The 17,615-nt window shown below is 42.2% G+C and overlaps 1 protein-coding gene across 2 annotated transcripts; it reads right to left on the reverse strand.

The window, feature by feature from the left end:
* Positions 1-870: 870 nt before the first annotated feature.
* LOC308398193 (rho family-interacting cell polarization regulator 1-like) lies at positions 871-16,809 on the reverse strand. 2 transcript variants are annotated; one of them, XM_080884678.1, is made up of 16 exons: positions 16,652-16,809; positions 13,663-13,796; positions 13,455-13,533; positions 13,333-13,356; positions 13,198-13,251; positions 10,820-10,969; positions 10,514-10,577; positions 10,383-10,426; positions 10,176-10,301; positions 8,298-8,446; positions 8,027-8,135; positions 5,061-5,636; positions 4,737-4,984; positions 3,033-3,126; positions 2,270-2,360; positions 871-2,183 (listed from the first exon to the last, which is right to left on the reverse strand). In XM_080884678.1, exons 2-16 carry the CDS (start codon positions 13,752-13,754, stop codon positions 2,122-2,124), a joined length of 1,962 nt encoding a protein of 653 aa, XP_080740804.1. In that variant the 5' UTR covers positions 13,755-13,796; positions 16,652-16,809; the 3' UTR covers positions 871-2,121. The 2 variants fall into 2 exon arrangements, with proteins under 2 accessions (XP_080740804.1, XP_080740803.1); XM_080884677.1 differs by having other exon boundaries at positions 3,033-3,129.
* Positions 16,810-17,615: the final 806 nt, after the last annotated feature.

Raw genomic sequence — 17,615 nt, forward strand, 5'->3', positions numbered from 1 at the left:
ATCACCACTGAGGGCATCGAGTTTCTGCCTTGAGACGTCTGTATCAGTTAATAATGTTACTGTGTTTGAAGAGAGCAGACAGGGAAAAATTTACAATAAAATTAAAACCTGAGTGTAAGAAAAATGTGTCATGTGGAGATGGTCAACAATAATACTCGGTCAGTCTGCAGTGTTTAAATGCCAGTCAGTGGGTATTAAAGGCTCAAAGTGTGCCAAGAGCACATCTCCCACACCTTTTATACCACCAACAGTCTGAACTGTTGACTCGTCAGACCAGACAAAGTTTTTCCAACCTTCTACTGTCCAGTTTTGGTGAGCCTGTGTGATCTTCTGCTTTAAGGGTCAGTGTGGTGTTCAAAAAGGAATTTTCACCCTTTGGATATTTTCTATATTTTGACCGACTCTCTGTAAACTCTAGAGATGGTTGTGTGGGAAATTCCCAGTAGACCAGCATGTTCAACATCACTTAAATCACCTTTTCTCTCCATTCTGATGCTCAGTTTAAACTTCACGTGTACCTGCCTAAATACATTTGAGTTGCTGCTATGTGACTGGCTGATTAGATACTTGTGCAGCTGAACAGGTATACTTATAAAGTAGCTGGTTAGTTTGTAGTAAGAAACAATTTTAAAAGTAAAAATGCAACAACAGGAAGTATAAATATCCATAAACAATCCCACTTTGGTCACTTTAAGCCTTTGGTGGGAGGCTGCTCATATAACCATGACTGAGCAGTATCTAGTTAAGAGGTAACAAAGTCTCACCCTAACAGACATCTGTACATTTTCCTGTTATTTTGGGGACAAAATACTTTCACATTCCTGATGACATGCGAGACTAAAGTTGATTCATTCAACACAGCAGCACGTGTTAATTTTAAAGAAACCTTTATAAAGTTTAAACATTTCTGAACATAAACATTTCGACATTTCAAGACATATACAATTCTTTATATGAAACAGTAAATATCTCTTATTGTGCACACTCAAAGTAATTCAGAAAATAAACACTGTTCTCTTTGCCTGATCTCTCCTGTCGTGGCATTTAAAACCTAAACGTCGCTTGAGGCACTTTCTGAATGACGAGGCTGTTAAAGAAACATGTAAAGCATGACGGACTATATCGCCCCCGTGAGGCGGCTTCTTTTTTTTGACACAGTCACAGACCGGATGGCTTTCTCAGAGCGGAGCATAGCTTACACACCTAAACTGATCAGCTGAGCTTTGTAATGCAGACATGCTGGCGGTGTGTGTGTATGTATGTGTGTGTGAGGCAGCTACACATGCAGGTTTAAATACAGTTTCGCACTTCTGCTATCCTTCAAGTGTTCATTTCTAATAACAGCTTAGGCGCTGGTACAATTTTGACCTTTAAATTCACTCCGAGTGTGTTTCTAAACATTAACTGTCTCTGAAAGCCTAAAATTCTCACTTTCAGGGTACATTGCTGCTTTGGAAATGACTTCATGTCTTCAGACAAACATCACATGTTCAAGAAGCCCTGTCTCGCAATGAAAGAGCTCCGGGCTGTGCAGAGAGTTAACACTGAACATCAATACCTCGGTAGTTCTTCCATATCCACAAATACTCTCTCTTTTTTCTTTTTTTTTTCTGAAGTCACTATAATGCATCTTGGTAGCTGATTGTATGCGTCTCTGTAGCTTGAAAAACATCAACTTGAAATTATAAAACCACCTGAAAATGATTAGATCACTTAAAAAAAACAAAAAAGGCCGCTTTTTAAGCTGTTCCTGAAATGTTTTTTTTCACATGACAGGAGCAGTTTATGAAAGTGTAAACTTAAGTGGGGTCCCACTTTAACCCAGAGCACATGATAAAGTCTGCGTTCAAAGTATGATTACTGTCAGAGGACGAAGAGGAGGAAGTGTGTGTGTGTGTATGTGTGTGTGTGTTTACAGTCACGACTGAGGTATAGAAACCTCGAGGTTTATCATTCCTGGTGAGAACAAGGCGAATATGTGCACAAACTCCACTGTGATTGGGAGGAGCCTGTTTGTCTGAGCAGTAAGTGGAACATCCTCAAGGCCTCCAATCCTGCAGTGTAAGAGGGACACAGATGGCACCAGAGTGGGAGAAATGGTTTAAGTGTGGATCCGTGGTCTCACTCGAAGTCAGGTAGGTCCACCTGGCTGGGACTAGAACAACCCTCTTCCTGATCCTTTCCTGTGAGATTAAAAAGAGGGAAAATTAAACCCCTCACACCTGCAGTTTGAAGAACTACCACCTGTGTTTACTGACTGACTCCTCACCGTCATCCTCGCCTCCCTCGCTGTGCTCCTCTTCCTTACCCTCAGAAATTTCTATATGACCCAAATCCTGCACGTCACCCACGCTCGACTCCTGAAAAATAAAACACAATTCTTCATTGGTAAAGGCAGCACGGTGCAGCACCTTATAGATTCAGTTTACCTACATCAGATGGTGACCATAAAACATGAATGTATATATGCATCATGCATTTAGAATATGCACCGACCCTCTTAGATTATGAACTGTGTGCACTAAAACACGTTAAGGATTGCTACACCCCCTGCACTCTGATACGCTTCTTTCGGCTCCTCTCTTTAGTGATGTATTCTCCATGGACGCGTCAATATGATCACAAAAAGCAAACATGCAACACCCCATGTGAGATGATAAAATTTATGTCACTCAACTCAGATTCACAAACATAGAAAGTATGATTGAGGCTTTATGCTGAACACACAGTGTGAATAATTATGTCCCAAAATTCTACTCTTACTCTACAAGGTCAAATTCCTTTATTGTCACTGTGCAAACAAAATTGTGCACACTACCTAGAAACAGACTTGGTATGACAGATGACACACACACAGCTCCAGAGTTAAAGTGGGATGGACCACAGCAACTATAAAACACTGCATTTTTATAAGAAAACTGTGCAATAAATAGTAATGCTGCCGTTAACGAGCTACAATCACAGATGTAACGTCTCACATCGCCACACCTAAAACAATCAAAGAGCATTAAAGAACATTATAGTCTGTTTACCTGTGATTCAGAGAAACGATCTTCATCAGAGTTCCTAAATCCTTCTGGAGCTTCCATAAGGATCTCAAGACCATCAGCCTCCTCTTCCTCATCACTGCTGAGTGAGACAAAACAAAATGCTGTGACATTGACATAAATGCACCTGTTCACTGACACAGTATCACGTTCAGCCTGGATCTCTCGATTTAGAGTTACTTCTGTTTCTGAGACAGAACGTCACGGTTACGTTTTACCGTAAAGAAGCTCACATAAATATATGTGTACACACAGACTGTATAAAAAAGATGCACAGGCATTGTGACATCAGCCATTTGGTTTCTTTTTGAAATTCTATTTTGGCCATCACCACCTTGGTGCTTTGAAACTGGACAAACAAGCTAAAAATATGAAATAATCCCAAATTTCAACACCACAAAATGCTGTCAGTTTACTAAATATTCCTCTACAGTAGATTCTCCTAGGAAAACAGTCTGCTTTGATTATGTCAAGCCCAGAGTCCACTTTTGCCCGGGTCTGCAAATATCCACACAAGCAAGAAGAAAACTTGGATTTACTGAGATCAGCAGTTTTAAAGCTCCTCTATATCAGCCTGTCGCAGCAGCTTCACAACCACTAGTAAATCAAAAACAAAAGAAAAGAGGTAGAATAACTGCAGGATATCACAACAGCAGTGTGTAGCTGCTAACAGGTAGAAAGAAGAAGCTGCACAGCTCACTCTTGTAGGGAAATCTGATATCAGTGTGTTTGACACACAGCAGGAATATTTCTAGGATTTTTCTGAGGCTCCTGAGACTCTGAATACGGTTCATTTCTGTTTTGTTTAGTTGTTTAATGATAGTTTTTACTCTCAAATAGCTTAGTGATGTAATAAAATCTTTAAAAAGAATGGGATCCTCCTCCCAAAGTCCTATTGCCACGGATTGTGAGTGCTGAAAGTTAACAGCAGTTTCTAATTTGATTGTTGTTTGCCATGTTGAGCAGCTCAAAAACTACTGAAGGAAAGGGAGAGCCATATAGATGGGGAGGGGAGAGTTGCCCCTCACCCCCTCTGGTAAGCCACGTCCATCTTTGACATACAGTATGTGTACACGTGTATACATTAGCGGCCACATTAAATTATTACGAGCAACAGAGTCAGAATAAAACTTTCACATTTCTGCCTTTTAGTTCAGAGTCACAGATATCAGGAACTTTAAACATCTACAGTATTGTTAACAAAGCTGTGATATTTCATAACACAGTAAGAAATATAATAAACAGCATTTGCACAGCAGATTATGGCTGGAAATATCCGTCTGCCAAATACCTGGAAACACTGTAGTACTGTACTGAGGAGACCTGACTGTTGATGATTAAACTAGAATTACTGCCACGATGACCTCTGAGGATCAAAATCTAAACATGTTCAAGACAATGGAAGAAATGGAGACACAAGAACGATTCCTGATGTTAATCTTCAAAGATTTTCCCTCTCATTTTGCTTCTTTTTGGGTCTCTCATCTCCGGTTTCATCAGCTCCTAAATGCTCCATGTTTCTCTGAGTTTGGTTAATGATTAGTTTTTAAAGTTGCGTTTATACTTAACTGTAAAGCTCCACACCAGCTCCTACCTGCTGGTGTGGAGCTTTATAGTCTGTTATAAAGAAACCGAGGTTAACAGTTGTGGACACGGTCGACAAACATTTCTTTCCCCACACTGACTGACCTTCCTCCACAGTACAGGTTCTCTGCATTCTTTTCTTCCTCCTTTATTTCCTCCTCTTCCTTTTTGTTTTGGTCCTCTTTACATTTATTATCCTGCTCTTCCTTTTCTCCTCTCTCCTCTTCTTTCTCTCCTCTGTCTTCTTGTTCTTCTTCCTCTTCTTCATCAAGATCGGAGCAGTTGAGAAAGTCGAAGCTTTCAAGGGCAGTTTCGACTTCCTGGTTAAAACTCGCAGATGTGGGGAAAGGAGGCTGAGGAGAAACACACGGAGGAGTTAAATACGTCACTGTTTATAGACGAATGTGTTAAATTTATTCCTGAACTCACCGCTGGAGCGTCCTCGCCATGTTTCATCTCCTGGACGGACTGGTGTGGTTGACTTTGGTCTACCTTGTGTTCCTCTGCTGCTGCTTCAGTGTCTGTCTGTGCTTCAGTCTGTTCAGCCTGGGCTAACGAGTCCACGGACGCGTCATCGTTCACCTCCGCAGGCACAAACGCCGCAGGAGGCAGAGAGATGTCGGGGCAGGAGCAGCTCAGGTCTGCCGAGGTTTCAGAGAGCTCCTCTGATTGGACAGACACTCTGTCAGTTGCGGTACAATCCGGGCTGCTCTCACTGGCGAGGCCGTGGGAGAAGGAAGCCTGGAGATGGCCATTCGTCTGAGGAAAAACCTCCCCGGTTTCGGTCTCATCCTCCTCTTGGTTGGATGAGAGCGAGGGCGTTGATGCACTGGACTTGTGTGGCGTGAATGACAGCTGAGTGGTGAGAGTGGTTTGCAGCAAGTTGGACGCCGTCAGTCTCTGAGCGTGATGAGCCAGTGCTGGACTGGATGAGTCATCGGAGGATTCAGAGGAGTTGGACCAGACCGTCCCATTCTCCATTTCCCCCTGACGCTTCAGCAGAGACTAGAGATGAAAGGAAACGAGATCAGAACAAGAAACTAAATCACCTGTACTGTGATACGCAGCACAATGCTAACTGAACACCTATCATTAAATTATATCCTTAAAGCTTTAAATGGGGGAAGATTAAAGATAAAAGCATTCAACTAAAGTAATCTGACTGTTTCCAGGGTTTTCACAAAAACAAAGCCACAGTTTCTCAAGTTGGACATGATCCCCTGAAAAGTTCAGTTTTATCTGGATAGGGCCAAACCACAACAACAGTGCTTTAGACTGGAAGAGAAAGACTTTACGATAATATAGAGAAAATACCAACAATCGGACAGTGAGCAAGCATTTGGCAACAGTGGGAAGGAAAAACTTCCTTTTAACAGGAAGAAACTTCAGACAGAACCGGGCTCAGGGAGGGCCGGCCACGTAACATGAATGTTGGGTCTGAGGGGAGAAAGACAGGACAAAAGTAAAGCTGATGTCACAGTGATCTATGAAAAAAAGCTCCACTGATGAGTTTGTCATATGAACTCACTTGTTTCTGGTCCTATTAGACGTAATATTTTTATTTTGTAAATGTAGTTCTATTTAGAGTAAAACAGGTGATAAAGCAGAGATGCTTCTGTACGAGCATGCAGTGTCCTAGGTTTCTCACTCAGTTTTTTTGCTAATATTCTCACCAGTGTAACATGTACTCATCAGCCCCTTCATTAGTTACACCTGTTCAACTTTGCGTTAATGCAAATCTCTAATCATCCAATCACATGTTCAAACTGAGCATCAGAATGGGGAAGAGCTCGGATTTAAATGATTTCAAATATGGTGTGGTTTTGGTGCCAGATGGGCTTGGCACCAATTTTCCCCACATAAGCATCTCTGGGATTTACAAAGAACCGTCTGAAAAAGAGAAACTATCCAGTGAGCAGCAGCTCTCTGGCTGAAAATGCTTTGTTGATGCCAGACATCAGAGAAGAATGGCAGCACATCAAACCTTGGAGCAGATGGGCTACAGCAGAAGACCACACTTGGTGCTGCTCCTCTTAGCTATCAAAAGGAAACTGAGGAAACCCCAACATCGGACAACAGAAGACTGGAATAATGTTTCCTGGCCTGATCAGTCTCAATTCCTGCTGCCACATTCAGATGGCAGGGTCAGAATTTGAAGGAAGCATGAAAGCATGGACCCATCCTGTGTGTCGACGCTTCAGAGTGCTTCTGGCGGTGGAGGCTATGTTTTTTTCCACACACTTTGAGCCCCTTCACAACAACCAACCATACTTAAACACTACAGACTACCTCAGTATTGTTGCTGATCATGTCCATCCCTTCATGACCACCATCCTGTCTCTGCTGAAAGCTTTGATGTTATAAAAACAACTGCTTGTGTGTCACGAAACTTAAATTATCTCAAACTGGAACTTTTAAATATGACAATAACTTCACTGTACTCCAACGGCCTCCACAATCAGATCTCAATCCAAGAGAGCACCTTTGGGATGCCATCATGTTATTATGAACCAAACCTCTGAGGAACATTTCCAGCACCTTGTTGAATCTCTGCCATGAAGAATTAAGGAGGTAACGAAGGTAAAAGAGGGTCCAACCCAGCAATAGCAAGATTGTGTGTAGGCGATGTTGATGGACAATTTTGGGACCTTGGTAACTTGTGAAATGTCATTACTTTAAACACTGAACTTTCTTGATTAAATAAGAAAAACTCAAATCTCCGCAACAAAACTTGGATCAGTTGGAATTAAAAATTTTTTTGAGGGGGGGGGGGTTAGGATCTGATTGGATATTAACAAACTAGTTAATAATTGTTCTGTCACTATAAACTATATTAAAGCTACGACTACATCCCAACACACCGACTCTGCTGTGGTGAACTGAGGCGCTGCATGGCTGAGTTCACAACGGAAGGTCGCCGCCCTGTCCGCCGCCACCCCGTGGAAGGCCTTGACCAGCAAGCGGCTCTGCCAGTGCCTACACCGAGCCATGCTCTTCATCGAGGCGAGGAAGAGGAGGAACATATTGGAATTCTACTCAACCACTACTAAACAGCTACAAGGACCACAGCTCCGCTCCAACATACTGCTGCTGTCACACAATTCGCTACGGCTATCGTTCACTCTGCTCGCCTCAGGCACATCACGACCACACCCACACAACCCTCTGCGAACATCCTCACACACATCAGCGCTACCGCTACAGAGGAAGCAGTCGGGGAGCAGCTGAAACAGAACAGGCCAGTGAAACCACAGTAATGACACCCATCAGTTTAGCATAAATGCAAGAAGCTGATTTATAGAAATTGGGACCGAGCGATGTTAGGAGAACAGGTGTGAAGGAGAAGTTGTTAGTGGAAAAAGCTGTTGGTGAATGTTTCTCATGTTGTCACTCACATAAAACACCTGCTCTCGCATAGAAGGTGTGTCTGGAGGGCTCTGATTGGACAGCAGGCGTTTAGAAACTGTGCTGGAGGAAGATGTCTGGTCATCCTTATCAAACGGACTGAAGAAAGAAGAAACGAGACAAAAGACGTGTGAATAAAAAAAAAGCTGCACATGTAAACTGAGGTGTGTGTGTGTGTGTGTGTGTGTGTGTGTGTGTGTGTGTGTGTGTGTGTGTGTGTGTGTGTGTGTGTGTGTGTGTGTGTATAGCAGGTCTGAATACCTCCAGGTGACCTCCAGGTTCAGTTTTACTGTCCCGAGGTCATTGATATCCACGGCGAGTGTTTGAGGCAGCGGGCAGAACAGATCGAGCATTTCGCAGGACACGCTGCCCACCACCACGTGATTGGCCAGGCTCTTCAGCTCCGTCACCTTAGAAACAGAAGAATACAAACCCCATCGTGAGAGCAGAGACCATGTGGTCATCTAAAGCTTTCAGAGGTGGATACAAACACACATATATGAACGTGTGTAAGAGCAAGGGTAAAGGTTATTATTACTTTTATTATGACTACAGAATTATCTGTCTGGAAGTTGTTAATCTGTACATGGAAAAAACAAACAACAGAAGAAAACAAAGACAAAGTCTAAAAAAATGAATGAATCACGTCTCTAACAGCAGGGAATATATTAGCGAGTTATTCTGGGCGTATGTGACAAACCAAACTGACCACCAACAAGTATTTTTTTCTAGTGTAGTCAAAACATGATAAAGATCACGGTTCAGCTCCACTGCTACAGGAAGCATCTAACTACCTCATGAAATAACCCAGCACATCCGTCCTTATCCTCATCTTTATTTCAAACACTGTCTGCTACACGTTACACTCTCTGCTTACTGAGCTGCTTTTTCTGCCATCGTTTGTCCGATATATCCACCATCCCTCCTCTGCACGTCTGAAACGTCTCAGCCTCGCCCCTCTAACTTTTGTCTCTAAGCTCTCTCTGATGTACTGATGTCCAATCCTGTACCTCCCGCTGCCGCCTGAACTCTCTTCTTCACCTCTCTTGTACACTTCCTGTTGTTTGGATGGGTGACTCCAGCTATTTACACCACTACATTCAGATACATATGTATTTTATTTTATTTTTTGCTTCTACTGACTTTTATTCCTCTTCATCTCCTTTACTTTTATACCTCCACCTTTCCAGACGCTCTTCCTGCTCCTTACTCTCACTACTAATCCCATTGTTGTCTGCAAACATGTGTGACCTCACCTGTCAACCTGTCCACCACCACTGCAAACAAGGAGGTGCTCAAAGCTGATCTCTCATGTAATCCTACCTCCACCTTATACCCATCTGTCCCTCCTACCAAACACCTCACCACTGTGTCTCTGTCCTCATACGTGACCTTAACCACCCTCACATCCTTCTCATGTGGTACCACAGTTCCTCTCCCATGCCTTCTCTAGACATGTCTCCATCAATCACATCTGTATAAGGCCATACTGCTACTCACTGATCATCGCCTATTTTTTTAACAGCTTCAACAATCTCTCATGTCTCACTGGCACAGCCTGCTGTTTAAAGTCATTAAAGATGGTACAAAATTGTATTTTAAGACATACATGTTTTACATGTTTGCTCTACATGTTTTTCCTTGTGGTCCTTCTGTCTTACCATATTGTAATCTATGTACCTGTCTGACCCAAAAATGGGTTTATTTTCTTGCTTCGATTGACTTTCATGAATATTACTGAGTTATTTTACTTATTTATGACTTTACTTTATTATTTCGCCTTTCTACTTGTTGAGCTGCTTTTTTTTTTGATTTGCTGATCTTTTTTTTGAGGCGGCTGGATGTAATAAACGTGGGGAGAGAATGGAGTGGAGTAAATTGTCAGGGCTGGAAACAAACTCAGGTGGGAGGATACACCCTCTGTACACAGAGCATGTGATCAGTCGCTGTTATTGGAACTTTCTGACCTTTGGGGACCAATAACATCCGTCATTTGCTTAAAAACAAAAAATTATAACACTTCCTACTAGCAAACTGTTTGTAGTGTTTTGCATATTAAAATGGCTGTAGGAGTTAGTAAAAGATGAACTATCACACTGCAGGTTTTCCATAAGATTTACATAAATGTGGTATCATTACCTTGATTGACAGCAGTTCTGTGATGAGAGGCAGGAAAATATACTCTTCGCTATCCCACATCTGCTTGTTGCTGACTTCTACGCGGCCTCGTAGTCTCCAGCGCTGGCGACCGTAACGCATCAGAACCTGCCGGGGCCAAAAGTAGTGGGTGTGATAATGGTGACGCAGATACGCAAATAAAAATGTGCGCCTGTGTGTTTGTGCTACCTCATACTGGTCACCAGCGCACAGACGTGCAAATCCAGCCAATCCTGAAACATCAGAAACTGAGAAGTGAGAATTGAGCTCATTTACAGTGCAGCAAATGGGAAGTCACATGGGCTAAGAAAGCGACTCACCCTTCATCTTCACATGAAATTCTCCCATATGACTTTCTAATTCGCTCTCAAGTGAGCACATGTGCTACAGAGAAAAAAAGCAGACACAGCTTTGAATATTGTACAGCTTCCTATTAAATTAAGAGCCGAAAAAATTAGCGACTTATTAGTCAATTTGGCAGATATTTCATGTTTTCTGCTTCTTAGATGTGTTTTTTCTTTGGTTTTGGATTAATCGGTAATTCACTAGTCATTCACTTCAGCCCAAAGCACACAAACAATCATGTTATGATAGAAACATCTAACAGAACCACACCCATTACTTGCCTCTGTACATTCCCTGTAGCCCTTGTTGGCTTCACTCAGACTCTCTCGGGCCTCCTTGCTGCCACTGGCAGAGTTAAAGGCTGCCACCATCTTGCTAGCTCCATCACGCAGTCGCCGCTGTATACAATAAGCATCGTACAGTTCTTCAACCTGGAAATGCAAACATTACAAAAGTTTAGTGCCTTTGCGGTTTAATCAAACAAAATAGCATTAATTTATATTTCATAAATGTTGCAGGTTATATAATGAGTGACAAAGCAACATTAGCGTCCTTTGGGAGTTGTCTGCTGAATTTAAATCCGATATTCAGCATCCCCTTTGCTCTGTTTTGGTCTCCACCACCTCCTGAGAAAATAGCTTCCTCTTTAACTTCTACATGTTCCACCAGCAAATCTTAATCTCTGCTTTTTCGTGTGGCCATCAGGCAGTGCAAACCAGGGATGTCAAAAGATCCAAAACACCTCTCACTACCAAAACTCTGAAAATGTGATGGTACTTTTTCTTTTTTAGTACAGAGTGTTGCAAGGCGGCCATTGTTGGAGAACTAATGGAGGCAAACTAGGTCTACAAGTTTTCTAGTCTATCTTCAGGGTCGATATTTTCGACTAATATTAGCCATCTACCAATCTGTCAGTAGCAGCACTGATAACGTCCGATAAATGAAAATTAAAAAATACTGGTGGTGACTAATGCAACCACTCAGCATCCTATTAGATGCTCCTATGGCATAAATTTGAAAATCCTAGGTGATTTTCAGAAAAGTTGAGGTTGGAGTCACTAGAATTCACAAGTATTCAAACTTGCCCAACAGTTTTTGTAGATGCACCTGTGGCGTGAATTTCAAAATCCTACGTCGCTTCATTCTTAAGTTATTACATTCACAAACTTTAGTGTCCATGCTGCAATGCAGCTCGCACAGCAGGCTGACATCAATACCACATCAGCCTACAGCTTCTCTGTCAGCACCACATTTGGAACGCCACAAACACAACAGTCAGCTGATCCAATAAATGAACAAATAAATGGCAAATTCTAGGGGAAAAGTTTTATGTTTCATGTGCAAGAAACACACATGACACATATCGGTATCCGTCTTTGTGTTAAAACTCTTGTGTTGGTTAGGCTCAAACAGACTTGTTGATAAAAAAAAAAGCATTATGAGTCAGATAAGGAAGTACTTTATGATGTTATTCTGGCATATTTAGCATTTTGTTTGGTAAAGTGTGCACTGCTATATTAGTTAAGCATGTATTTTATACTTTGACCTAAAGTTACCGGGGAAAACCCTACCCAGGCCATTTCTGTGCTAACATTTGACTTGTGCTGTGTCATCACTATTACACTATAATGCTGCAGCTTGTTTTAGTAGAGTTGTACTTTAAATTAGGAAGTGCATCATCAATGACAGAACCTTACTGGAAATGTGGGAACTCATTTACTAACACTTATAAATGCTGCTGCCTGTACCAGGCATTGATAAAACATTATTCAGTAATGTTTTCTTCTGTATCAGAAATATCACAGATTTTCTTGAAATGTATAATATTTCTTTAAATGTTATTTTTGTTATTAATGTGTTTTATGTTTTAGGCCCTAAACAGTGGAATGAGCAGGTCATGCTAGGCTGTACCCACCTTGCACATTTTTAAAGTAAAGCTTAAAACTCATTTTTATTCTGTGGCGTTCAACGAGGGGTGGGAGCTTAAGTATTTAGGCTGTTGTATTGTTTCTTGTATTTTTGTGAGTTTTTTGGATATAAAGGGTGTATCAAAAGCAATCATCCTATTTCAAAAGGCTTAAATAAAACCTGCAGTAAAATTTAGAATACACGGATGAATGCAACGTTTTAGATACAAAACTCAAAGTTTGGATTTTAGGCTTTATAACCCATCCCTAGCGAACATTATACAAATGCTTAAGCTAATGTAACAAACTTTATACCTCAAGGTAATGTTAGCAGGTTACTGAGCAACCAACCTAACATTTCAGCCTGTGTCGTGTCTCCAAAATATAATGTTAACAATTCAAATAAACAGAGTGCCGTCACCATGTCAGAGATTTAAAAATGATTTTTTAATAAAGGAGTAATCATTTGGTTTTTGTTTCTGGAATCATGTAATTCTACTGGTACTGGGTATCTGGTATCTCTACAAACTGGCTTTATCAGGGACTTGCTGCTATAAATAGCTGCCTCCCAAGCAGTGAGTGAACAAAGACACTGGTCCACAGCAGCCATTAAAAATAATGTATTGTTTTGATGTGATGTGCTGAAAGATGCTAAAATGCCCTACTGAATTATACAGAGCAGCACCTTTTCAATGGCCTGTTGTCCTTTCCCTCACTGCCATTCATTACGGGTTGAATGTGTAAATACACACCTTGCTGAGGTGGAACTCCAAGCGACGCATGAACCTCTCAATGGCTTTCACGTGCTGCAGAGGAGAATATGATTATTACACTTGCCAAACTAGTAAAGAAAATTATTTATTTCAGTTTCGTTGCCTGAATCTCACCTTATCCAACTCATACAAAGACCCCTGCAGAGAAAAAAAAACACACCGATCAAAAACACAAATCAAAGCAGCGGATGATGATACTGATCACACCCAGTACTGGTCCGACTGGTTTGACTCACCAAGCGACCATTCCTCTTGTTTTCTCTGATCTGCTGACCCAGGCTGTCCAGCTCCAGCTGGTGGACCTGCAGGTACGACCTGATGGCGAAAAAGAAATCATCTTTGCTTTCGTTATGCTAAAGAAAGAGGCCCAGCTGTTTCCTGCGTGTTCAGAGATATTCCACCTGGCAGCCATCCCTAAACTGAGCCTGAAATGTGTTTACTCACTGTAGGCCTCGGCGTAAGGCAGCGTACACTTCATCCAGCCGCTCGGGCTGGGGGGTTTTAGTGGGTGGCAGTTTGGTGGAGCCTGTGAACATCCTGCTTCCTTACAAGGCACGCTTCTCTTGGATCAAACGGTGCTGAAGGAGGGGGAGGAAGAAAGAGAGCGATAGATGGGATGATTTCTGATGAGGCCACCAGGATCATTCAGTTTAAGCACATTCAAAACAGGCAAGTAGGGCAGAAAGGGTGCTGCCCACCTGCTGATTAAAGAGATATCAATAGTGCTGAAACATGCTTGGAGAGTTGTGTGCAGCACTGTGGCTTTAACAGACTGAAGAACATGTCCTGCAGTTACACAAAAAGCAGATATTAGAAACAAAATGTCCCTCTTAGCTTCGCTCCTCACTGTATCTGACTGCAGCTCCTTTAAGACGATCAGTGATTCAGCTAAGAGCACAGAGAAAACAGAAAGGAGAAAAAAAAAGAGGATGCAATCCCCTCTTTCACTTCCTCAGTGTGTCCATACTGCTTTGTCTGCAAGACGGCGAGCTTCGCGTTAGCAACAACCACAGTGGCCATGGCTGACAACAGCAGCGAGTGCAGTCTGCCTGTGCTTCTCTTCCCCTTCCTTCCCTGCCACTCCACCCACCCTCCACTCCACATCCAACACCACAGTACATACAGGAAGTCTCACGGCTGACTCTACACAGGAAATTCTACACAGACGTTTGGCCCGAGAATCGAAAACCATCTCTTTTCACCCCTTCACCGCGCCGAGCTAAGTTAGTAAAGGTGCAGATTAGAGCGACGCTGCTGCCGTCAGGGAAAACTTTAGGAAGAGAGGGTCGTGCCCGAGCTAAACTAGTCACAAAAGAGATTGTAGACTTAAAACCAAAGTAAATCCGCCAAGCAGGGGCCAAACCCATATTAACACATGGGGTCTGTGAATGAGTCAGCACAGGACACAGTGAATTGTGGCACCAGTTTCTCACAGATTACACAATCAAAACCTAATCACAATCAATACCAGTGATATGATATGAGCGTATACACCCTGAATTTATTCCTCCTCTCACACAGGGACTAGGGGGCGTCCACTTAAACCCACTAATCTTAGTTGCTGCACACGAGGGGGGATTAGCTGGAGCTGATCGTGCTTAGAACATGGCAAAGAAAAGGTGTAACGCCCTATAAGAGTTTTTCACGGATAAAACATCCCCACCACCAATCACCTTTAGCCAAACATGTGCAGGACTTGGCTATGAAAGTGCAAAGTCATCATGGTAACACACACACGGAGGAGACAGAGGGAAACCCACATCTTGCACGCTCACATAAATATGTCATACACCAGCGGGCTTTGGTTATATTGATAATTACGAGACCCAGTCGCTCAGTGTCCTCTCCATCAGATGTGACTTTATCCCTTCCCCTACATACATTAGAGATGATTAGCTGGATTAATCCTCTCCACGCAGCAGGGGGGGAACAAAGAGGATACTGTTCCCAAACACCTCACAAGACCAGGGCTTTGTTTAAAAAAAAACAACCAAAAAATAAAATAAAATAAATAACTTTAATGCACTGAATGCTCAAACACATATAGCTAGCTTAATATGACAAATAAAAATCTGCATTTTTATCTTCACTACAAGCTTTTTATATGGTCAGAATATGTCACATTTCTTAATAACAATAATGATAATAACTTAAATAAATAGAAAAAGTATATAAATAAAGAACAAGAATGGGGGTTGAAGGCTTCTTGGTAGTCAGGGAGATAAGATAGCTAGTTAGATAATTTAATGAGGAAACGGAACTGTTGTGTTACAGCAACATGATAAACATGACAAATAAACAACAAAGTTAAAGTGCTACAGGTGCCTAATTTGGGCCTTATACTAAGAAATTTAATACACAACAGACAAAACAAAAGTCAAAATAAGTTAGTTAGTTAACTAACACTAAAAATAAAGCTGACATTGTGTAAGAGGTAGTGCAAATTGCCTTAATAAATAATAACATGTACCCTATAGATCTAAGTAAAACAACTGCATGAGGTATATTATAATGGAAGCTCATCAAAAGTCCTTTAGCTCTTCTCCAAAACACAGGGTTGAGGTTGGAGCTGTCACATATGGCGATTCGATCATAACTAAACTAAACATAACGATAGTATTTTGATTAATGTCTTTATTACTAAAGCTATAATGCTCCATAATTGAAAATAAAGCGGGTTATGGAGAGGTACCGGGTAAAGGTAAAGGTGGTATCTTAACTGGTTTAAACTGAACAAAACTGCTCCGAAGTGTGTATTTTACCACAAAACTGCACATAAGGAGGAAAGCACCGACTGATTAATTATAACGGCTTCAATTAATCGACCAATTATGGGGCATTTAAGAAGCAGACGAGCAAAAACAGCCATGTCGCTCCCACTGTGCAGACAGAGCGCTCATCCGTAGTTTCTGTGGTTTCTGAGGAGGAGGAAGAGGAGGAGGAGGATGGTGCTACAATGAAACGCCACCACCTCTATTACAGATTACTGGATTAGCCTCACCCGGCAGAAAGCAGGCCACTGAGTCGGATAACACGCCTCGGCCAGCCCTGCTCTTTACTTCCACCATCAGCCCGGGGATGGAGTCCCACCCGCAAAACTTGTAAGCCGCCCGTCGTGCCACATTTCGTATTCCGCACACACACATATCCCACCGGGGCCCCCACGGAGCTCATCACAGGCCACAAAAACTCCACCAGGACGCCTTCTTCTCTCTCCCTCTAACCCCCTCTATTCCTTAAAGTATCATCCCGCTAAACCACAACACCGAAAGCGGCTGGGGAAAAAAGAGGGACAAAGTGGAGCCTGCTAGCGGATTTCATTTCGACAACATCACTGCAAGGCAACTTCACGGCGGACGGACTCATGTCCATGTAGAGAAAATGACCAGGCTTCTGCTTGTGACCTTGGGGATAAAAACAGAAGCCCCCCTACCTCTCTTTTAAAGTCCGACCACCCGGAGGACACGACCCCGGTCCCATTTCCAGCACAGTGCCGCTCGCAGTTTGCAGAGGTTTACAGTTATTCGGGGCGCTGTCCTTCTCCTTGATTTCGCAGTTTTTTGTGTTCACAGTAAAATCAACGGCAAGCACCGCATACCACTTCCGGCTCGCATTTTTCAGAGTTAAAGCTTGCTTTGGTCCAGGAGACAGGCTGGCAATGCCAAACAATTGCTTGTTACCCAAGTCAAATAAAGCCAGTTTTATTCAGTTTTATATTTTTGGCGGGAGGAAACCTCTAATTAACCTAAAACAACACGACAATTACGTATTTTATTTTATTTATTTTGCAGTAACTGCATTGAAGCAAATAGCAGAGGGGTGGAAAATACTAAGAACTATAGAGCTTTACAAATTTATTTATTTGTAAATAATTTATTTATTACTTTATTATGAAAATTGAATATCATACTGTCTTTAAAGAATTTAAACATTGTACTGAGCCATGGGGGGGGGGTCAGTGAGGAGCAGTGTGGCTTCATGTTTAGAAAGAGCACTACAGAGGTTATGCTTGCTTTAAGAGTGTTGATGACTTTAAATATCTGGGATCAGCCATCGAAAAGAACGGACAGTGCACAAGAGAGGAAATGAAAAGAGTGCAAGCAGGGTGGAGTGGGTGGAAAAGAGTGTCAGGGGTAATTTGTGACAGAGGGATAGCAGAAATTGTAAAAAGGGAGGTTTACAAGATGGTAGTGAGACCTACTATGGTTTGAAGATGGTGGCACTGACAAAAAGACAGGAGCCTGAGCTAAAGAATTCACTGGGAGTGACAAGGATGGATAAGATTAGAAAGGTTAGGCTTAGATGGTTTGAACATGTTCAGAGTAGGGAAAGTGGATATACTGGATAAAGGATCCTGAATATCGAGCCGCAGGCAGGAGGAAAATAGGAAGACCACA

Source organism: Rhamphochromis sp. 'chilingali' (genome assembly GCF_963969265.1).
Source record: "Rhamphochromis sp. 'chilingali' genome assembly, chromosome: 6".
Lineage (NCBI taxonomy): Eukaryota > Metazoa > Chordata > Actinopteri > Cichliformes > Cichlidae > Rhamphochromis > Rhamphochromis sp. 'chilingali'.